Below are 24,155 nucleotides of genomic sequence, written 5' to 3' on the forward strand. Positions count from 1 at the left end.
ACAGAGCATGCGCCCCCAAACACGATCACAAGCCCAATGGAGGAGACAATTTATAATTTGTCATCTAAAGAATTAACTAGGTCAGAACAGTCAGTATTATCAAAAGGGTTATCATTTATACCCCAAAGTAAATTTGATCAATTTCATATTGATACTGAGCGGTTTATTTGTTCATTATCTTTAAAACTATTTCCATGACAAAGAACAAGGGTCACACAGATCCGTAAAAAGAATAAGTTCACTTGGATGCCGCCTTTAATTCTTTTAACTCTCTTGCTATGATTTCCTGTACATTTGTCATTTTTTTCTCTCCTTTTCCTTTCAGCTTTCTTTAATTTATTTTGCTACCTCTTTCCATATTTCTTTCTTACTATCCAGTCTTCAGTGTCTCTCTTTTTACTGGGTCTACCATCAGCTTTCCATCTCTTTTTCTCTCCCCCTTCCATCCAGCCTCTGTCTCTCTCCCCCCTTCCATCCAGCCTCTGTCTCCTCTCCCCCCCCTTCCATCCAGCCTCTGCCCTCCTTCACACCTCCCTTTCCATCTAACCTCTGCCTCCTTCATGCCCTCCCCTTTATCCAGCCTCTGCTCTCCTCACGCCCTCCCCTTTATCCAGCCTCTACCCTCCTTCATGCCCTCCCCTCCTTCTATATCTAGATAGCAGTGGCAAAACAAGCTAAACTTACCACAGGGACGAACTCTCTAGTCATGCCCCCTCAAACATCACTTCCTGTTCTGAAATAGAACTGCCAGTCATGTGAATGGGGAGTCCAGCCAGGCAGTAAGTCTATATCTTTTCTGCGATGCAGTGACGAGAACTGCACACAGTATTCGAGGAGCGGTTACAACATGGAATGATACAAAAGCATTATAAACAAACATTCTCATTTTTGCTTTCCATTCCTTTCCTAATAGTACCTAACATTCTATTTACTTCCTTAGCCACTGCTAACACTAAGCAGAGGGTTTCAAAGTATCAGTGACGACGATGCCTAGATCCCTTTCCTGGTCAGTGACTCCTAATGTAGAATCTTGCATAATGCAGCTATAATTCGGGTTCCTCTTTCCCACATGCATCACTTTGCACTTGCTCACATTAAATGCCATCTGCCATTTGAATGCCCAGTCTTGTAAGGTCCTCTTGCAATTTTACACAATACTCTTCCGATTTAACAACTTTGTGTAATCACAAGCTTAACTACCTCACTAGTTATTCCCATCTCTAGATCATTTATAAATGTTAAAAAGTAGCAGTCTCAGCACAGACTCCCAAGGAACCCCACTATCTATCCTTCTCCATTGAGAATATTGACCTACTCTCTGTTTTCTTTTAACCATATTTGCCTCTGCTGGGCCCAGTGGGCCAATAGAATGGAAACTAGAGAAGGCATCACAGCCATGAGAAAAGGAGCCAAGTCAATAATGAAGCAGAAAAGTAATGCTTTGCCCTACAGAATTAGTTTTGCTATTTTCTATTGCAGTCTTTTTTTTCCCCCTGCATAGATGATTTCCTGTGAGAAGAGTTGTTTGTACATCCATGGATGAAGACTGAAAGGGTAGGGTCTTGTGGCAGTGCAGGAATCCCAGCGTAAGCTCAGAGACATCTGCAGGCAAAACAGGAAAAGACTGCTAAAGGTCACAGGAACCGTTATATTCTTCCTGTGTTCAACAACCACCGATCTGAGCTTGTGCCTGCCACAGTTCTAAAGTGGAAAAATGCATTCATTGTAATCTGTTGTCCAACTTCTCCTTTCCAGCCATGGGGACCAACTGTCTGAGGTCCTAAGGTTCCTCTTCACATCTAATGTGGCCTCAAGGCCCATGTTCAGCTCTCTATTCTACTCACTGTTTACTGTGTCTTGGAGGAGACCGGGACCTTACTCTCCTGTCCTGAGTCAGGGAATAATGAGGAGGAGACTTGGAGAGGCTCCTGGACCGAGACCTGTTTCTATGTTTCTGAGCTGCTTTCCCTTGGTCACTGGCTGCAGAGTCTGAGAACTGTTGGCTGTGCTCAGAGGCTCGGAACTATGATCAAAACAGAAAGAAAAGTCAATTAATCGCAGCATTCACCTGTAGCACACTAAAGCTCCTGACACACACCTGAGATAATAGACTGGCTTGTCCAAATGAATATATTCTATAATTCAAGGGATTCATTTATACACGCAGCTTGATAATGAAGCTTGTGTCTGCACTAATGTAAACTCACTCTAGGGCCCTGAAGTGTCAGCTGTGCCCACACCTACCTGCAAACCATATCCTGGGACCTTTGAACGAACAGGAGGTAAAGAAGAGCGCTCCCTTTTTCTCTGCAGTCTAAAAAGAAAAGAAATACCTAGATTTCACAAGACCTTCCAGCAAATAAATCAGAGTCTCAAGTTCCATTCCCATTCACTGGCTTGCATTTAGCAGGTTACTTAACCTTACTGTGCTCAGACGTCTAACTGTGTGCTCTACACACAGAGAGCAATTCCGCCTGCTCTGCACCTTGGATGGATTTCACCTGGAGGAAAACTATGCAATAGAACTGCTGCATTTCAAATCCTCAGAATGCCTTAATTTGTTTAAACAGATTGGTTATAATAAAAAGAAAGGAACCACTGTAAGCCAGGTGTTGGCGTCACAAAGTTTAATCTGAATAGTTATGACTCATCTCTGCACTCTGAGAATATGATCAAACAGTACAGATTTTGTTGGTAAAGGTTTGAGGAGGAGCCACACCACTAACCTAGCCTCATCAGCATGGCTGAGCAGGAAGCAGATGCCGTACAGGTGGCCACCGCTTCATCATTACAAGCCACAGCTTTCACTGGCACGCTCCTATTGGGAGGTGTGAAGCAGATGACTCTCATGCCTACTTTTCATGGTCAATCTCCTCCTCGCTACTGGAACTCTGAAGTTTGTGTTTCTTGTGCTTCTTTCTCTTATCTTTTTTCTTCTTTTTCTCTTTCTTCTCCAAGCTGCTCTGCAACTGCAATGTCAGAGAATGTAAATGGAGTGGGTAGCTGCAGTATTCTTCCCTACACAATGCTCAAAACTGAACAATTAGTTCTCTCTTCCACTTATCTCCCAAACCTGCTGCCCCACTGAGACAGCATAAATCTGCTCATCATCAATGATACCAATTTGTAGCAGTCTCTCAGGGAAGCAGACACTTTGGATTTGCAAAAACATTTATTTCTGTTGCTCTTTCATACTTATATTCTGCTACATTTGTTTCTGTACATCTATGCACATCACAGTGAAAACTCCTAAAAAGGAGCTGAATTTTGATAATCTCACTAAATACAGGTCACCACACTGTGTAAGAGCAGTTGACCCAAGTATGTCTATGCAGTTCAAGTCCTTATGTTTGTGACCCCTTCCCTGTCAGAGGCATAAACAAAACTGTAGAAATGCCCTCAGTAACCTAGTCTCTCATTGCGTTCCACCCACAGCAACCATATGTTGTGTGATGAAATTCAGAGAAATAGCAATAAGAGAATGTAACAATGCCAATAAGGAAACCAGGGATACAAAGTCTAAACAAATAAAAAATTGTAATTTACAGTGACTTAAGTGCAGACAGTACTAGATTTTGCTTGGGATAGTCAGAAATATTGTAAGACAAAAAAAGATTTTGCTGTCATGAATACTGCAAGTAACTCTTAGGCAAATCACTTAATCCACGATTTTGGTGACTGGCCAGGTAATGCTCTATGAGGCTTGCTTCTCAAATGTGAAACCAGCATTTTGTAGTTTCTTGGCTCTAGTGTCATTATACCCTTATACTTCTGGCACTGGTCATCTGTCCCTCGAGGGCAAAGCAGGTAATGTGCTAGGCTGGCCTACATGTCATCTGGATTTTTGGAAGCTGGATGTCTTCACAATATTGTTACTATGCCTGTTCAGGTAGAACATGAGTACATCTTGTACATACTGTCGTAGTCTGTTCTTTGAACTTTGTTATCAATATTCGCACAATATTTGTGGATTTTGCTTTTCCACCTAAAGACAAATTCCAGAATCTCTTAAACTGCCAAATGTAGTGTTCATCTGTGATCATAACAATACCCAGCATAACTGCCACTGTCTTATATAGACAGGCTGAAGACAACTGTTACCTGGAGTTTGTACAGGGCTAAACATTAATTGTAGTACATATGCGATTGGGTCAAGAAAACCTCAGAGAGGAGTAATTCTTCTTTCAATACCTACAGCTAAAATAAAACAGAAAAATATACCTCCAATTCCATGTCCAATACAAGTGGAAGAGATACATGTTTCAGTCTGTTTCCACAGATTTAAAGAGAGATAAACTTTACAAAACTTAGCAGCCTTTTACATGGAAAGTGAAAGATGGTCTCTCACCAATTCTCGAATCTTCTTCATTTTCATGGGATTTTTCAAAACTTCTTTTTTTTTCTCTTCTTCTCTTTTCCTAATAAAACATTGTTTTGTTACAATTATCCCCTCCCTTTTAGCCCAATTACAATTTCAAGACATTCTCTAAACTATCTAAGGCTGTATCAGCTTTCCTCAGCACAGATTCCTTGTTCCCAGCCATGTCACAGTCTGGAACTGTGCCAAGGCACCAAGCATGTCATTCATCCCAACAAAGCTCCATAGGTAGAGATTAGGGCAATATAGCTCACACGTACTTTCACACAGATCCAATGGGCTATTTCATTAGTTAGTAATATGGATTACCTAAGAACCAATTACAAGATTTGATTTACAGTTAATATAAAATAAGCCATCACAGTTTGGTTCCTGATGGGGTAGATTACAGGGCACCTGGAATTGGGCTATTTCATTCTATCTTTGATCCTTCGTCAGGAACACAATTTGATAACTTTAAAAAAAAGAAAATATTCAGGCTTGGTTCTTTGTTTAAGCCTCTGAAGTAGGGGCATAGACGTGAGTGGACTTGGATGGCCTGTGGCCCCATCATTTTGAAGTCAGGTCCACTTCAGTTGGTGGCATGGGCCACTGAAAGGGGAACTAGAGGTAGTCAGCATCTGCACTGCTTAATACCCATGGAGAGCACCAGGCATTGTGTTTTTTTCTTTGTTGCTCTGTTTTTATGGAATTCTATGCCTTTGTCACTGTGCAGCGAGCTCTCTATGAAAAAATGTAAATCTTTGCTAAAGACCTGGCTATTTGAGCAGGCTTATATCACCACCAATATCTAGTACTGGGATGACTTGGTTTTGGTACCAACTTTCCAAAAATGTGGGTGTTTGGTTTTTTTTTTTAGTAATTTCTTTATGTGCATGTGTTCTTTCCTATTGATGAATTGTAGTTCCTTTTTTTATTATATTTTAGTCTGTAAACTGCTTTGCCCTGCCTGTAAGTTAAAGCAGTTTAGTAAGTTTGAAATAAATGAATAGTTAACCTCGGTCCATCACCAAAATATATATATATATATATATCAGTCTATGCCACTAGGTACCACTAGGGTGGTAGTCAAGAATTTGTCTAAGTTTTTATTTGTATTTTTTATATTACGTATTTGGTAATTGTACATTGTTTGTATAGTATGATTTTGCAACTCATCCCAGGCCCCCAATGCACCGTGTGTTGTTAACTGAAAGGGGGGGGGGGTGGAGGCGAGGGGAGGAGAATTACTCTTTAGTTAAAACTTACAAAAAAGTTTGAAGTTCCTTCAGGTCCACATATGGATGTTGATAATGTGGGCAAGAAAAGTTTAAAAAACGTTATATGTTTGTATCACTGAAATTTTCATATGTCATATGTATTGCATATTGAAGCTTTTGTCATGTTATCAAAGAAATAAAGACTTCATACAAATAATAATAAAACAAAAATTATTCAGAAGTCAGTCAGTGAATAAGTGTTCCCTAAAGCAATGTCAAAGGCTGAACAAATTATGGCTGGAATTATTCAGCAGTTTCCAATCTACATATACATAAAGCCAAGCTAGCAGCAGCAACTTCTGGTTAGACCAAAACTGTATAACCTGGAACACCAGGTTCTAAATCCACCTCCACCATTCACTAATGAACCTTACTTAACCCCCTCTTCATGCCAAGTTATGTTTAACTACTACTACTACTTAACATTTCTAAAGCGCTACTAGGGTTACGCAGCGCTGTACAATTTAACATAAAACAATTAATAATAAATGTTTAACAATTTATTAAATAAAAATTATCATGGTACAAATGCACACCAAAATGACAGTGATACAAAAACACAAGCTGAATATAAACAACATTAGAAGCAAGTCCGTATCCAACCCTGCAAAGTGGAAAACATTACATGACACCTTTATACTCCCACCGATACCATTTCCCTCATCCCCCAAATCCCACACCCTCCCAGCACAAGTATAAAAGTGTCTAGCAGATCGTAGACCCTAATATTAAAGAAAATCAGCAGCAAACCCCCCCTACCCATCCCTGCTACCCCCCCACAATCACATTACCAACCTCTGCCTGAAGCACATTCTCCTATAACAAAAAGTTGCCACAAAGGGCCTGAGCTCTATAGCCCTCTACCTCCCAGCACCTCCTCAAAGTCCTCACCTTTCAATCTAAGTCCAACGAGCAACAATAAAATTATTAACCTCCCTCCAACCTACCCATACCCTGAATACTCTCCCAGCCTCTCCATGCCAAGTTAATCTCTTATTGTAAAATGATATTCTTGCTTGCCTTTAGCTCAGTTCCACCCCAGAAGTGGCTGTAAAGCAATGCAAGATATAGCTGATATGAAAGGTATTATAGTATGATATGATAAACCTTCCCCCTATTTTTGATTTATTACCTTATCATGAACAGTGGGTCTTCCCGAATTTTGCTGGCCATATCGAGAGCAAAATTAGCTCCCGAAGGTGCAAAAATGGATCCAGGTAGCAGACCAGTCTCAGCAGAAGGGCCAGTCTCTTTGTCTTCCATTTTTTCCAAGACAAACTTGTCTACAGGTCGTCCGAGGAGATATTCTTCCCTGTCCACCATACTGCTGGGCCCCTGATACATCCAGTCCAACTTCTCCTCTTTTTTCCTAATTCAAATACCAAACTCAGCTCACAGAGTTCAAGCATGGCCAGGACAGACACAAAAGGACATTAGTAGCACAGTAAAATAGAGATGGAAATTCAGGCTCATGTAAGTTCTGTAGCAGCACAATCAGCAGATTATTTAATGGGGAGAGGAAGTGGGCCACATGGTCCATTTCTGAGATCTGTGTGTCTACATTTCTTATGCTGCATTTTCTTACATTTGGTGCTCTGCCTTCTTATTACATGCTGCAGAGAAGCTCTCTCTATAACAAATAGGCATCCGAAAAGTTTCTCAGAAAATTAGAGGGTATGTGATAGAGAATTATTAAATCACAAACAGCATGAAACAAGTTCATAGGATACAATTATTTACTCTTCAAAACAGTACTAAAACTAGAAAAGGTACCATGAAACTGACAGGTTACAAGTTTAAAACAAAATTAAGAACCGGTTTTCAATCAACACACAATAACACTATGGAATCTGATGCCTAGTAATTTTGTCGCTCAGTCATACATCAGAGTTTGATCACATTTTGGACAAATTCTGGAAAACAGGTGGATTATTACTGTAGACACTGGGTTCACTATCTCTTACTTCTAGGGATCAGCAATAGAGAATGTATCTCCCCATTAGGAACTGATGAGTACTTCCAGGTGATCTACTTGCCCATTTTTAGAGATAGGATGCTATAATTTATAAAACGTTGTCTTGACACGTCTTATAACCTTAAAGACTTGTCTAATATTTATAGTGAGATTCTGCAAGTTTATCCAGCTCCTCTTAAGCACCCTTCAATACGCTGTCAAGCACCCCTGAAGATACCCTTAGGCCTGATTCTGTTGGCTTACATAGTAACTATGTGCACCAACTGAATTGGGCCTATAAATAGTATCAAGTTGGAGCTCTGCAAGACTTGCAGTAGGAATACAGAAGTTATGTATCATTTTATTTGTGGGGTAACATGTGAATAGGACACCTGGCTGGTTAACATCTAGGTTGAATAGTGTAATGTGCTTAAGCTGGTGTGGCTTGAATCTGTACAGTAGGCTTGTCCAACCTGTGGACCAGAACTTGGCCTGCCAACTCCATTTTTGTGGCCTGCAGCAGCTCCATGGAAAGATTCCTCTAGCAGGATCCCTGCTCCCCCTCTACGACTCTGTCTAACCATGAGGCAAGAAGTTCAGGTTAGTGTCATGGTACCAAGTCTCATGAGACTTAAAATTGTGGGACCAGGGGGTCACGTGATGCTGTGAACAACAGCGGACGCAAGTTAGCTCGCGAGGGAACCCGATCCACTTTAACGCCCGTGAAACCTGAACCCGACACTATCTGCGGAGGGGAAAAGGAGCGAAAGTGTGCAGTATCGCATGGACAAGTATTTGTCTGCCCCAACGACCCGAATGTCGGTAAAAGTGTCGCGCAAAGGAGCAGACCGCGCCAAGCCCAGCGAGGACAAAATGGCGCCCAGCCCTCCGCCTCGAACAGCTTCTGCGGAGTTCCTGGCCGAAATAACAGAGGCAGTAGTCAGTGCTCTGGGACTCCACGTTTCCAGCAACTCTCGGAACAAATAGCGGGAATCGCACAGAACACAGCAGAGTTGCATCGCCGTACAGGCGAGTTGGAGGTTAGGGTCTCGGACACTGAAGACACAATACAGGCCCAAAATGAGAAAATAGAGCGCCTCGAAACACTGGTCCAGTCTCAGCATGGAAAGCTGGAGGACCTGGAGAATAGAGCAAGGCGCGAGAACTTACAGTTTGTGGGCTTTCCAGAATCAGTCTCGGAGGCAACATTAGCAGCCACGCTGGAGACATGGTTGGTGGCACGTTATCCTGAGGTGGCTAGCAGTGGGAAAATCTGCATGGACAGAGTACATAGAGTGGGCCCAGCGAGACCGAGTGCGGAGAGGCCAAGGGTGATAATTGCAAAGTTCCACAAGTATTCGCAGAAAGCCCAACTGTTGCAGCTTTATAAGACCAATAGAGAGGACGCTCGGTTTGAGGGGAAGCCAATTCGAATCTTTCAAGACTACTCTGCAGACTTGGCAGCAAAGCGGCGCAAGTTTTCAAAAATTTGTTCTCAACTGGTTGAGAAGAAAATCCGCTTCACCCTACAATACCCAGCCACGCTGCGGGTACAATACAACAACAGGTGGCAGATATTCATGGAGGCAGCAGCGGCAGAGACATGGACAAACAGCTTGGAACCACCTGAACCCTAAATTAACAGAGCGAGCAGGCCAGGGATGGAGGCCTGGGTTCGCCACTGGACAATAGTCTCATGGGCATGAAGGTATATTAGTTCTTATTGTTAAAGTTTGAAGTAGTGGATGGGGTTCCCCGGGGCACTTGGTGCATTGACCCTACCAGTCATACCTCACTCCGGGCGGGAGAGGGCTCTGGTATCTGGGCAAGGGGAAGGGATAAGAAGGGGGAGGGGAAGGAGAGGGATGGGTAGGGGGAGTGGAAAGGTGAAATTAGATCTTACCTGCTAATTTTCTTTCCTCTAGACCCTCCAGACCGGTCAAGACGCGTGGGTTATGTCCTCCTACCAGCAGAGGGAGACTGAGAAAACACTAAGCTTTTGAAGCCTGTATATATAACCTGTGCAGAACCTCCACTAGCCAGTATAACCCTGACAAAGCAGAGAAACAAAAAACACTAACAACAACTAGCAACCCTGTACGTGGTCACAGTAAACTGCAAAAACAAGAAACATCTTCCGCTTGCTCTTACGGAAACATGTTCCTTTGCCTTTGATAAAACAGTTGGGCTTCTACAGGTGGACTATCAAAGAAGAGCCCCACCTGTCCCGGACTCCTATCACAAAACAGAAATAAACAGTCTGCAATTAGATAAACAACAATCTACAGCAGCCAAGAATTATCCAACAAACACACCTCCTGGCCTCCAATACAGACAGGGCGGGCTCTTGACCGGTCTGGAGGGTCTAGAGGAAAGAAAATTAGCAGGTAAGATCTAATTTCACCTTCCTCAGCGACCCTCCAGACCGGTCAAGACGCGTGGGACGTACCAGAGCAGTAACTAACTTACGGGAGGGACCTACTAAGGCCAGAGGTCAAAACTGCTACCCCAAAGCGCACCTCGTCCTTTGCATGCACAGGAATCCTATAATGCTTCACAAAGGAATGCAATGAAAACCAAACCGCAGCCCAACAAATATCTAACAGAGAAATCATACTATTCTCCGCCCACGAGGCTGCCATTCCCCTAGTGGAATGAGCAGACCAGCCCCTAGGCACCACAGGACCCTTCACCAAGTAAGCAGATGCAACCGCCTCCTTCAACCACCGTGCTATGGTCACCTTAGGAGCCGCTGCACCCTTCTTTGGGCCACCATGAAGAACGAACAAACGGTCAGAGGCTCTGAAGTCCTGAGTTCCAGAGAGATAACAACTCAAAACTCTCCTGACATCCAGCTTGGCAATACCACGCTGCTCCGAATCTCCAGCCATATCACCCAACACTGGCAGAGAGATGACCTGATTAACATGGAACTCGGAAACCACCTTGGGCAAAAAAAAGGAAAGCACCGTCCGCAACGAAACCTTTCCCTCAGAAAGGACAAAAATGGTTCCCTACAAGACAAAGCCTGAAGCTCTGAAACACTCCGTGCTGAAGTAATCGCCACCAACAAGACCGTCTTTAAAGATAAATCCTTACAAGATGCCGATACCAGCGGCACAAACGGAGGCCTGATCAAAGCATCCAAAACTAGCTTCAAATCCCACGGAGGCACCATCCGTCACTGAGGTGGACGCAGCAACTTAACACCCTTCAAAAAACGCACTACCTCAGGCACAGACGCGAAGGACTTTCACTGAAGCTTCCCACGAAAACATGACAAAGCTGCCACCTGAACCTTCAGTGTAGACAAGGCCAGACCCCTATCAACACCATCGTGCAAAAATTCCAAAACTTCCGCCACCGAAGAGCGAAACGGCCGAACTCGATGGTCTTCACACCAGTGCTCAAAGATTCTCCAAACCCGGACATACGCCAAGGAAGTGGATCGTCTACGGCAACTCAACATCGTAGCAAAGCCACTGGACGAAAGCCCCTTCTTCTTCAACTTGTGCCGCTCAAGAGCCAAGCCATAAGCGAAAACCGAGCCGGATCCGGCATGATTATCGGGCTTTGACACAGAACTGATCCCAACAAAGGCAGGGCCGCCGCCCCTGCCAACCGCACCAGGTCTCCGTACCATGGTCGATGCTGCCAATCCGGAGCTACCAGAATCACCCGACCGAAGTGATGTTCGATGCGCTATATTACTCGACCGACTAACAGCCACGGAGGAAACACATACAGTCACTCCCGAGGCCAAGGCAACAGAAGAGCGTCGATTCCCTCCGCTCAAGGGTCTCTTCAGCGACTGAAAAAACAAAAAATCTCTGAACTTGCGCATAGCGAGCCGTTGCCCTAAGATCACCGAAAGTCCCCAGACCGACACAACTCACTGGAACACTGAACGAAGAAAAGACCACTCTCTGGGATCTAGAGTGTGCCTGCTGAGATAATCTGCATCTATGTGACCTACCCTGGCCACATGCGCTGCCAAGAGAGCCTGAAGATGAGTTCAACTGCGCCGCCAAGGCTCTTCGTCCCCCCTTGACGGTTGACATATGCTACTGCCATGGCATTGTCACAGAGCACTCGGACTGCCTTGTGGCGAACCACCGACGTCAAGGCCTGGAGCACCACCCGAATGGCCCGAGTTTCCAGCCGGTTGATGGACCACCCTGCTTCTGCCCGAGACCACCGGCCTTGAGCTACCTGACCGAGACAATGTGCCCCCCAACCTTGCAGACTGGCATCCGTGACCATTACCAGCCCCTGTGGGGACTCCAACGGCATTCCTGTTCCCAAATTGCGCGGGTTGAGCCACCAGCGGAGACTGAGACGAGGGGCCACCGACAGCGGACAACACATTTCCAAGTCCTGCGACAGAGGGGACCAACGACTGAACAGAGCTGACTGTACCTGACGCATGTGCGCCCTGGCCCACGGAACTACCTCTATGGTCGCCGCCATCAGGCCCAGGACCTGACGATAAGTACGGGCCGTCGGCGCCTTCTCTGCAAGGAACCGACAAATCGGACCCTGTAACTTGGAACCAAAAGGCTGCCCGAAGGAAAGTGAAGATAAGCTTCCGTCAAATCCAGGGAAGTGAGAAACTCTCCTTTCCGGACCGCACCAGTGACCGACCGCAACGTCTCCATCCGGAAAGAGGGCACCTTGAGTGCCGCATTGACCCTTTTGAGATCTAAAATGGGACGAAAAGTGTCCTCTTTCTTGTGGACCACAAAATAGATCAAATAGCACCCTGAGCGTTGCTGATCTGAAGGAACAGGAACCACGGCTCCCAATGCGAGCAGCCACCGCAGAGTGTCCCTCACTGCTGCCCTCTTGCTCCAAGACCGACAGAGGGATTCCAGAAACACTTCGGGAGAACAGCGCATATCCGCCTCGAAACACCTTGAGAACCCACTGATCTGACCTGATTTGGGCCCAGCTCTGGTAAAACAGACTCAGCCGAGCCCCAACATGCACCAGAGCCTGAGCCCGCACACCTTCATTGGGAATTGCGGCGTGAATACTAACCTCCTACGGAAAAGCCACGCCCTCCGCGACGATTCTCACGAAAGAACTGTGCGCGCTGGAAAAAACCGACCCCTAGAGGTCCTACTACTATTAAACATTTCTATAGCACTACTAGACTTATACAGCGCTGTCCAAATTAACATGAAAAGACAGTCCCTGCTCAACAGAGCTCACAATCTAAATTGGACAGACAAACAGACAGCTAGGGGTAGGTCCCACTCGATCTGCCCGGCCTATACCGCTGAGCCTCCCTAAACCGTCCCCGAGAGGAACTAGTTCTGGCCCCTGCCTTGAACCGAAAATCTGGAAGCCATAGAACCTTGGTATCACTAAGACCTCACACTAACTTGTCTAAATCTTCTTCAAAGAGCATAGCTCCCTTAAGTGGCAGAGACCCACAACCATAGCCATATTTTTTGTCTGAGGTAGGCAACAAATCATAAAAGCCTCAGACAAAAAGGATGAACCCATGTCCAAGTCGGCTAACTCCTGACCCCCAGAAGAACTAACATCTATCGAATCATCCAGGAGCTTCTCGGCCCAACGAAAACATGCCCGAGCTACCAGACCCCCACAAACCGAGGCCTGCAGGGCTAGAGCCGACAAAACAAAACTACGCTTGAGAAAAGATCCCAACTTCCTATCCTGAGGATCACGGAGGGCCGTTCCTCCATCAACCGGGATAGCCGTAGCTATAATTACTGCCGTCACTACTGCATCTACCGTGGGAGCCTTAAAGGAATCCCTATCGTCCTGAGGGAGGGGATAAAGCCTCGCCATTGCCTTTGCCACCTTACACGGCAAATCCCATTCCTGACAAATCATCTCCCGGAGATCCTTGTTCATAGGGAAGGATCACGCCTGACGCTGAATGCCCTTCACCAACGGATCCTGGACAGTTTCCCCCAAAGCCACCTCAGGACCAAACTGAAGGGTGGACGACACCTGATCTATGAGTTCCGACAGCTCATCTCTATGGAAAATCCGCACTATTGAAGGATCCTCTCCAGGAATCCACCAATCCTGCTCCTGAGAGCCGTCAATTCCATCTGACTCCCCCAGATCACTAAGCACAGCTTCTGCAGCTACAGGAGAAAAACATTGCCTGTCCTCTGACCACTCTAACCGTGGTCTCTCAGCCAAGACGGAAATAGCCCCCTCTTCCAATTAGGGGGGGGGGGGTCCCGATCTCCAGGCCTGATACCACGTCCAGACAAAATCTGGAGGAAAGCCCACCATTCCTGGACCGTCATTAGGCCCTTTTGTGCCAAAAACGGAGGCCGCAGGCCCAAAAACAGCTGGCTCCACGGGCCGCGTCAGACTCAAGATGGCGGCTGTTCCCGCCGAAACTGTTCCCGCTGACAGCGGCCCTGCCTACGCTCCCGCTGACCCGGAGACTCCCGACACCATCGATCCCTCCGCCGTCAAGTCGGGGGGTGCCGCAGCCACCTTTATAGGTGCACCGCAAAGCTACACTGAGCACCCGGCGCCTCTACCCCTCGCCACGAGCACGCGCGACATCGGAGGAGCTGGGCCGCCATAAACCACGAGGGAAGGGAAAAGCTGTTCCGCCAACGCGCCAAACCAAAAACTCCCTCACACTGCAAAAGCACTGAAGAAAGCGCTGCTCTCTCGTTCCAGCAAGGAATCGAAACCCCCGTTCGGTCCGCTGAAAATAAAGAAATAAATGCCCTTAAAGGCACAGTACTCCAACTCTGGCAGCTGGAAATTGTAAGGCACTCAAGGCTACAATACTGAGAAAGCAGCCGAGGCACAAAGCTGCCAAGCAAAACGAAATAGAATAACTGACCTTAAAGGCACAGTACTCTAATTCTGGCATCTGGAAATTGTAAGGCACTCAAGGCTACAATACTGAGAAAGCAGCCGAGGCACAAAGCTGGCAAGCAAAATGAAATAGAATAACTGACCTTAAAGGCACAGTACTCTAATTCTGGCATCTGGAAATTGTAAGGCACTCAAGGCTACAATACTGAGAAAGCAGCCGAGGCACAAAACTGCCAAGCAAACAGAAATAGAGAGCAGCACAGGGGGAGGGACCCAAACATAGGTGTAACACCCCAGGGGGAAAAACTGGGCCCCACCAGACCCAGGGCCCCAAAGCACTTTTTTTTTTTTTTACACACACGTACAGGGTACTGCAACAGAATAAAGTTTGGAAGGAAAAAATCCTACGACCCAATGACAAACTACCTCACCAGATTATTGGAGACTGCACAGGCTGTCAACTGCTACCTCTGCTGAGACTGAGAAAATACTGGCTAGTGGAGGTTCTGCACAGGTTATATATACAGGCTTCAAAAGCTTAGTGTTTTCTCAGTCTCCCTCTGCTGGTAGGAGGACATAACCCACGCGTCTTGACCGGTCTGGAGGGTCGCTGAGGAAGAGGGGGATTAGAGGGAGGGGGGAGATAGGGGACTTTCAGGAGCCACAGAAAGGGACTGCCATAGAGAAAGGATTGGAAGACATGGAGACCGTAGGAGGACACAGATCCCCAGGGAGAAGGGCTGGGCTCCCGGGGAATTATATGCATGAGCACACTTGGATGGAGACAATAGGTAATACCTATACATAAATACACTACTCGCATAATTTCCTGGAATGTGTCAGGTATAACATCCCCAATAAAGAGATCAAAGATATTAGGGCACCTTAAGCACCATAAAGCAGACATTGCCTGCATTCAAGAGACCAAATTGACAGATGGGGAACATGAAAAACTGAAACAACAATGGGTAGGGGAATGTCACTATGCTTCAGCAGAGACCAAGCGGAGTGGGGTGGCAATTTTAATAAAAAAGGGCCTCCAGTGCTCGGCTAAGCTAATATACAAAGACACTGAGGGGAGGATCCTGCTGCTCAGACTTAACATCCAGGGACAGAGCTACTACTTATGTAATGTATATGGTCCTAACTCCCCTTCCCCCTCCTTCTTCCAAAAATTAATAGCGCTAGGTATGCAACACATAGACGTTCCCTGGATATGGGCAGGAGACTTTAATAACATCATGGACGTCCAATTAGATAGGACTGGGGTTGGGCATAGGCAGGGGGTCAGTAGTTGCCTACCAGAACTCTGCAAAGCGCTAACATTAGTGGACCCTTGGCGACTCCTGCATCCCTCCACGAAAGACTTTACACACCAGTCCAAAGTGCACCAATCATGGTCGCGGCTGGATTACATTCTAGTGGCCCAGTCGATATTCTTTAAGGTGGAAAAGGCAGAGCTGGGACCCTTGGCGATCTCAGATCACTCATTAATATGGATAGATCTGACGCAGGAGGGCCGCGGGGAGTCGGGTTATACATGGAGATTCCCGTCCTACTTATATAGTGAGGAACAATTTGGCAAACACATAAAAGAAAAATGGGACAGTTACTGGGAAATAAACGCTGCTTCCTGTGAGTCCCCGATAGTACTGTGGGAAGCTTCAAAAGCTGTAATGAGGGGGGAAATTATAGCATACATGAGTGCTAGGAAAAAACGAATCTCAGCGGGTATTATAAATCTTGAAAGGGAGCTAAAGTTGGCAAAAGGTAAATACTTAAAGAACCCAACCAGAGAACATAGGGAGGCCCTAACAGCAACTACAGTGGCACTGAATTCCCTGATCCATGAACAAACTAAAAAACGCTTGCTAGCGCGCGGGTTACACTTTTGTCGCTTTGGGAATAAAACAGGGAAACTGCTAGCTAGGGTGGCACACTCACAGACACCAAAAAGGTTAATAACATCGATTACATCCCCATCGGGCTCCAGACTACATAGTCCTGGGGAGATAGTTGAAGCATTTCATTCATATTTTACAAAAATGTATGCAGGGGAAGGAGACCAGGAAGAGTCGGTAGCACGGGACTACATAGAAGACTCAGGTCTCCCCAAATTGCCATCGGCGGTCCGGGCGGCGCTCTCTGGTCCACTGCAGGCCCGTGAAATACAGCAGGTGCTTAAGACTCTGCCGCTGAGCTCCGCACCGGGCCCTGATGGATTCCCGGCAGAGTACTACAAGCTACTCCCAAGCCAGTTTAGTGCGCCATTAATAGAGTATTATGAAGCAGTGGTTGGGAGAGGTCACTTAACACCAGGAGAAAATGAGGCATGGATAACCTTGATCCCTAAGCCGGGTAAACCGGAAGATAGGGTAGAATCCTATAGGCCAATTTCGCTTATTAATGTGGATTTAAAAATATTGGCCAGAATTTTGGCAGACCGTATGGCACCACATATGCAATACCTGATAAGAGAACATCAAGTGGGGTTTGTGAGAGGCAGACAATCAGTGTTAAACGTGCGAAAAGTCTTATTAACCATTGCACAATGTAGATCAGCAAGGACCCCACTTTTGTTAACGAGTTTGGATGCTGAAAAAGCATTTGACAAGGTGCGGTGGAATTACCTATATCAAGTGTTAGAACATGTGGGCATAGAGGATTGGTTTTTAAAAGCAGTTAAAACACTTTATGAGGCGCCAACGGCCCGAGTGTTGGTAAATGGTATGAAGTCATCAGTGCTGGAAATAAAATCGGGCACAAGACAGGGTTGTCCTCTCTCACCCCTGCTGTTCCTACTGTATTTAGAGCCATTGCTATGTACGATTGAGGCTGACCCAGAGGTAGTTGGGGTTCAGTTGCCGGGCCAAATGGTAAAAGCACTAGCATTTGCGGATGACGTGTTTTTGACTCTGACCAGGCCACAGGAATCTTTAACTAGGCTCTTAGAAGTCGTAGATGAGTTTGGGTTTCACTCCGGTTTCACTTTAAATTCCAAAAAATCGGTGGCGCTTCCCTCAAGGGTGGAGATACGAACAGAGTGGCAGGGACCCTTCCCACTGCAATGGGCCCAGGAGGAGGTGACATATCTCGGGGTGCGCATTCCAATAAATTTAGACACACTTTACTCATCTAATATGAACCATTTGAAAGACAAAATGGGTAGAACATTACACAATTGGCAAGGCCTTCCCTTGTCCTTGATGGGGAGGGTAGCCCTCTATAACATGATTCTGTTTCCGGCCTGGGTTTACACATTCCAGATGATACCCATGTACTTACGAGCCGGGGACGAGAGATGGTTGCAGAAACAACTTAACCACTTCTTATGGCAGGGTAAACGAGCACGCATGTCCATAAAAAGAGCGATGCTTCCCAGGGACAAGGGGGGGTTGGGACTATTGAATCTACGCTTGCTCTCGGTAGCAAGTGGAATGCGCCACCTCTCGGACTGGTTTAGGTCTACCCAGTTCTTTTCCAACACACAAGTAGAAACACAATGGTTTAGGGGAGGGCACTTTGCGAGCTGGCTACATGCTTCGGCGGGGGGTGTGTTGAGGTTGGGCCCAGTGTCCCCTATATTCCAGCCATTGAGACTGACATGGAAATGGTTATGTAAATACTATGGCTTTAACAGGTGTATTTCCCCCCTGCTCCCCATCCGAGGTAATCCTGAATTTCCAGTGGGAAGTACCTCCAGAACCTTTCAGGCATGGGCAGGGAAGGGAGTGAGATATGTATACCATGTAGTTGATGATCAAGGCGAGATAAAGCCCTTTTCAGAACTTTGCACAGAGTTTAAGCTGGAAAGAAGGGATACCTTCGCATACTTACAGCTAAAACATTATGTGCACTCGCTGCCGAAGCAAGCCTTGAGTCTGGAATCGTGGGAAAACTACAATACTATGCTTGGATTGGATGCCCAATCTCTAATTCCGCTGGCATACTTTCATGCACATCTACGAGAACACTCCAAACAAGAGGACTACACCAAATTGGCACAGCAATGGAGTATAGAACTGGGAACTCATGTCACTCAGGAGCAGATGGAATCCTGTTTAAAGAGGAACTACAAACTAACAGAAAACGTCAGCTGGCAGGAGACACAATATAAATTTATTCTTCGGCTTTATATCTCCCCGCATAGAGCCTACAGGGCCACGCTAAGGGAGACGGATTCATGCCCAAAGTGTGAGATGGCTAATGCAAATTTGGGACATATGTTTTGGACATGCCCAAAAATTCATAGATTTTGGAAGCAGCTAGCAGAACACGTATCTGCAATGTGGCACATCAAATGGTTCCATTCCCCAAGACAACTCTTCCATATCTTTTCTATTCAAGGACAGGCGCCAGCAGGAGCGAGGGCCTTCCTGCAAAGAGCTTGTCTAATGGGGAAGAAAGCCATCCTGAAGGTATGGTTATCGGCAGAGAGCCCCACGGTCAGCCAGTGGCGGTCGTTGATGATTCAGATGTGCTCACTAGAACGGAAATCTGTGGCGGATCTATCTTCAGAAAAAGGAGACATGTACTGCAGGATATGGTCTCCATATTGGGACACATTGACATCAGTGGCGAGAAGTAGAGTCTTGAACTCCTGAAGGGCAATAGGGAGGGAGGTGGGGTGGTGGGGAGGGGGGGAACTTGGGGGGGGGGGGGGGAAGGGGGGGGGGGAAAGAAAAAAAGGAATAAAACTCTTAAGGACCCGCAGATTGAGATTGTATTAGCGTAGAAGGTGCATTGGTCCTGTTCACTGTTTTGTTAATGTTATGGATAATTTGAGTTGTCAATAAACAAGATATTAAAAAAAAAAAAAATTGTGGGACCAATCTGAACTTCTGGCGCCGAGCAGCTCATGCTTGCGGTTAGACAGAGATGCGGGGGAGGGGGGACAGGGATTCCACCAGAGGAATCTGCTGCTGAAGCCAAGGTAGACAAGTTCCATTAATGCTGTGCTTCCTCCAATTCCTTTTTAGTGAGATGCTACTGCATTTCATATTTTTGTCTTTGTTGGAACTCCTAAAGAAAAGAAAAAACAGAAGTAATTATGTCACGTGACTATTGTTCCACCTGAAGTAGAATCCAATTGTTCTACTATAATTTTTTAGTGGAAAAAGTTCTACCAGGAGGGGCTCATTACAGAAGACTACAAGGGGTAACTGCAAAAGTGACAGTTACATGGAAGTGATGAGGTCAAGCCCAGTGCTGGAATTCAAAAAGGTATAGGACGGGCACAAAGACCACCTGTGGTGAGATGGAATTTCAGAAATCAGGCAGGATCTGTAGTGTTAACAGCGCATAAGGAAAGGGAGAAGGCAAGGTGGGCCTGGTGGTTTTCATTTGCTCCCAATTTTTCCGTTTCAATGCTTTTGTGTTAATATGGTAAAAGAAGGAAAGTCATATTTAACTAAAGTGGGGGAAAAATCCTATCAAATTGAAAGCTAAAAGAAGAAAAGGGTTTAGGCTTAGTTAAAAAAGTACCTATTCTGCAGATAAATTATCACCATATATACTGAATCATTTTTAGTGTTATCTTCATTCTGTGTTGCTTTTTCCATTGACTGTTAAACTGTTGAGACCCCTTCTTCCTAAGATATTTTTTGTGCTAGAGGCCTATACTAGTGAAACACATTCTATGTGCTTTGAAAATGAGCACCTTAACATCTTTTATTGCAATAAACTTGAAACTTGTATGTTATATGTTCAGTTGCTTCTTGGGTAGCTGGTGACAGAGTTCAATTCCAAAAAAGATAAGAATGCAAGGGGAAGACTACAGAGTAACACTGAGTAATATATTTTCATGGAAAGGGTGATTGATGCATGGATTGACCTTTCATTGGAGGTAAAAGTGATAAAAGCATTCATAGAATTGTAGAAAACCCTGGGATAAGCATGCATTAGATGTGGTTTACTTGGATTTCAGCAAATCTTTTTGATATTGTCTCATACAGTAGGCTCATAATCAAAGCATACTGTGAGGCATTCTGCTACTCAGGTGGCCCAAATAGTTCTTTATTGATATTTAAGACAACAACTTGTTTTCACCTGTACCTATTTTAAAAGTTTTAGCTTACTAATGCTGGCAATGTGTTTAAATAGCACTGCAGCCTTGGGTGGCTGCAACCTTTTTTTTCCCCTTCTAGTGGAAGAATAGGATAGAAATGAATTAACAGAACTCCCACCTATGGGTATATAATGTTGAAAGTTCCAGAAATCACATTAACTTGGCTAAACCCACTAATGAGACACAAGATTGGGGTTTAAAGGAGGAATCGTAGGTTAGTGTTGCTCTCAGAGAACATGTCCGTTCTCTTGAGGCTAGAGTAGCAGACTTGGTGGAGCTGAGGGAGACAGAGAGGTACATAGAGGAGACCTACAGGGATGTTGTAGAGAAGTCCCACCTCCAGTCTGGTAGCCCCTTTGCCACCTTGGAGGAGGGAGGTCTCCTAGAAGGACAGCATCACCCTGGTGAAGTAGGAAGTACTCCTGTAGCCAGGACCTGCCCACCAGGAGGATATGTCTCCGACTGGGAGGGAAAGGTTAGGACAGCTGTTGTAGTTGGTGATTCGATCATTAGGCATATAGATAGCTGGGTGGCTGGTGGACATGAGGATCGCCTGGTGACTTGCCTGCCTGGTGCGAAGGTGGCGGACCTCACGCATCACCTAGATAGGATTTTAGATAGTGCTGGGGAAGACCCTGCTGTCTTGCTACATGTGGGTACCAATGACATAGGAAAATGTGGGAGAGAGGTTCTGGAAGCCAAATTTAGGCTCTTAGGTAGAAAGCTCAAATCCAGATTCTCTAGGGTAGCATTTTCTGAAATGCTACCCGTTCCACGCGCAGGGCCCAAGAGAAAGGCAGAGCTCCAGAGTCTTAATGCGTGGATGAGAAGATGGTGCAGGGAGGAGGGTTTTAGATTTGTTAGGAACTGAGCAACATTCTGGGGAAGGGGGAGCCTATTCCGAAAGGATGGGCTCCACCTTAACCAGGGTGGGACCAGGCTGCTGGCATCGGCATTTCAAAAGGAGATAGAGCAGCTTTTAAACTAGAAACTGGGGGAAGGCCGATAATCGCTTAAAAGCGCATGGTTTGGGATAAGGTATCTTTCAAAGATATCACTAAAACAGGAAAGCTAGGGTATCCTGATAGTGAGGTTGCAAAAGAGACCGTAGATCAGGTGTCCTTAAATAAAAATAAAAATCAGACAAAAGATTGCAAATTAATACTGTCAAGTACTATGCATCATGTAAATAGGAACAAACATAGTTTGAAATGTCTACATGCGAATGCCAGGAGCCTAAGAAATAAGATGGGAGAGTTAGAATATATTGCACTAAATGAAAAATTAGATATAATAGGCATCTCTGAGACCTGGTGGAAGGAGGATAACCAGTAGGACACTGTCATACCGGAGTACAAATTATATCGTAGTGACAGGGTGGATCGAATTGGTGGAGGGGTAGCATTGTATATTAACGAGAGCCTTGAATCAAATAGATTGAAAATTCTGCAGGAAACAAAACACTTCTTGGAATCACTGGGGATTGAAATTCCATGTGTAAAGGGGAAAAGGATAATGATAGGAGTGTACTACCGTCTGCCTGGCCAGGATGAACAGACGGATGCAGAAATGTTAAAGGAAATTAGGGACGCAAACAAACTGGGCAACACAATAATAATGGGCGATTTCAATTACCCCGATATTGACTGGGCAAATGTAACATTGAGAAGATGTTATGCTAGGCAAGCTAGGGAGGTAAAATTCCTTGATGAAATCAAGGACAGTTTTATGGAGCAGCTGGTACAGGAGCTGATGAGAAGGAAAAATTCTAGACCTAGTCCTTAGTGGAGCGCATGATCTGGTGCGGGAGGTAATGGTGATGGGGCAGCTTGATAACAATTATCATAATATAATCGGATTTGATATTAGCTTTGAAGTATATATAGGAAATCAAATACATTAGCGTTTAACTTTAAAAAAGGGAGACTGTGATAAAATGAGAAGAACGGTGAAAAAAAAAACTTTTTTTAAGAGGAGCGACTGCAAGGGTCAAAAATTTACATTAGGCATGGATGATGTTCAAACACACCATCCTGGAAGCCCAGGCCAAATATATTCCGCGTATTAAAAAAGGAGGACGGAAGACCAAACGACAGCCGGAGTGGTTAAAAAGTGAGGTGAAGGAAGCTATTAGAGCTAAAAGAAAATCCTTCAGAAAATGGAAGAAGAAACTGACTGAAAATAATAAGAAACAGCATAAGGAATGTGCAAAGCGCTGATAAGGAAGGCTAAGAGGGAAAAAAAAGATTGCGTTGGAGGCAAAAACACAAAGAAAAATGTTTTTTTAGGTATATGAAAAGCAGGAAGCCGGCAAAAGAATTGGTTGTACAGCTAGATGACCGAGGGATAAAAGGGGCGATCAGGGGAAGTTAAGCCAGTAGCGGAGAGATTAATTATTCTTTGCTTTGGTCTTCACCCAGGAAGATTGGTTGGGATACCGGTATCGGAAATGGTATTCAAAGATGACGAGTCGGAGAAACTTAATGAATTCTCTGTAAACCTGGAGTATGTAATGGGGCATTTATACAACTGAAGAGTAGCAAATCTCCTGGACCGTTGGTATTCATCCCAGAGTACTGATAGAGCTGAAAAAATGAGCTTGTGGAGCTATTGTTCATAATATGCAATTTATCCTTAAAATTGAGCATGGTACCGGAAGATTGGAGGATGGCCAATGTAATGCCGATTTTTTAAAAGGTTCCAGAGGAGGTCAGGGAAATTATAGACCGGTGAGTCTGATGTCGGTACTGCGCAAAATGGTAGAGACTATTATTAAGAACAAAATTACAGAGCACATTCAAAAGCATGGATTAATGAGACAAAGTCAACATGGATTTAGTGAAGGAAATCTTGCCTCGCCAATCTACTACATTTTTTTGAAGAGGCGAACAAACAATAGCAAAAGGTTACTAGAAATAACGGACTGCCTACGTGTGGTCCATCTGTAAAACGTCTAAAGCTGTTCCAATTGGATAGGCAGTAACTTAAAAGGTGGAGAATAAGATTTTTTTCACACTTTTTTTTTTAAATTTTAAAGTTTTCTGTATCTAGATATGTATCATGAAATAAAATAGAATATCAATAAAACGGCTTAAAAATTATTGCACTGGTAGAAACAGCAGTAATAAACTATGTATTTTGTGCTAATTGTTTTCTACATTGATTTATAGAATACATATACTTATTTATTCAATATCACAATTCCTCGTGTACAGCCACAAAACAAACTTTTAAGGTGGATAGTATTCACAATGAGCTCCTTTTATTATTGACCAAAGGGTTTTCAGTTTTGGCACAGTATAAGTCATCACAAGAACAAAATATAAGAAAACCAATGGACTGCATTAGAGGCTTATAGCCCATTTAGTTATGTTTAAACAAAAGAAATCTGCATGAAACAAAATATTTATTTTTATGTTGACTTATAAAGCCACTTGACCCTGAAACATGTTTAAAACAGAATAATATTTGTGTATCTAAAATGTAAACTTCTACAAAACAGATGAAGATGTGATTTTATGTGCCCCAATGAAAGGAGAGTTTAATTTTACTTCCATTTAATTTCAATATATTCCATCTTTACAACAACAGGCTTCCCAAAGCAGATTACAACAACAGTTATTTATTTTTGTTACATTTGTACCCTGTGCTTTCCCACTCATGGCAGGCTCA

The 24,155-nt window shown here is 44.7% G+C and overlaps 1 protein-coding gene across 2 annotated transcripts in view; it reads right to left on the bottom strand.

The window, feature by feature from the left end:
• CWC25 (CWC25 spliceosome associated protein homolog) overlaps nucleotides 1-24,155 on the bottom strand; it is a 72,873-nt gene that overhangs the window by 44,921 nt on the left and 3,797 nt on the right. For both annotated transcript variants that reach the window (XR_003944014.1, XM_030221362.1), the window contains exons 3-7: nucleotides 6,770-7,006; nucleotides 4,349-4,418; nucleotides 2,857-2,969; nucleotides 2,245-2,314; nucleotides 1,845-2,023 (exon numbers count right to left, since the gene is read on the bottom strand). Coding sequence is in view for 1 of the 2 variants with exons in the window: in XM_030221362.1 (XP_030077222.1) it covers nucleotides 1,845-2,023; nucleotides 2,245-2,314; nucleotides 2,857-2,969; nucleotides 4,349-4,418; nucleotides 6,770-7,006 (669 nt within the window). In the remaining variant the exon portion in view is untranslated. The remainder of the gene's footprint in view (nucleotides 1-1,844; nucleotides 2,024-2,244; nucleotides 2,315-2,856; nucleotides 2,970-4,348; nucleotides 4,419-6,769; nucleotides 7,007-24,155) is intronic.

This window comes from Microcaecilia unicolor, chromosome 12, assembly GCF_901765095.1.
Source record: "Microcaecilia unicolor chromosome 12, aMicUni1.1, whole genome shotgun sequence".
Lineage (NCBI taxonomy): Eukaryota > Metazoa > Chordata > Amphibia > Gymnophiona > Siphonopidae > Microcaecilia > Microcaecilia unicolor.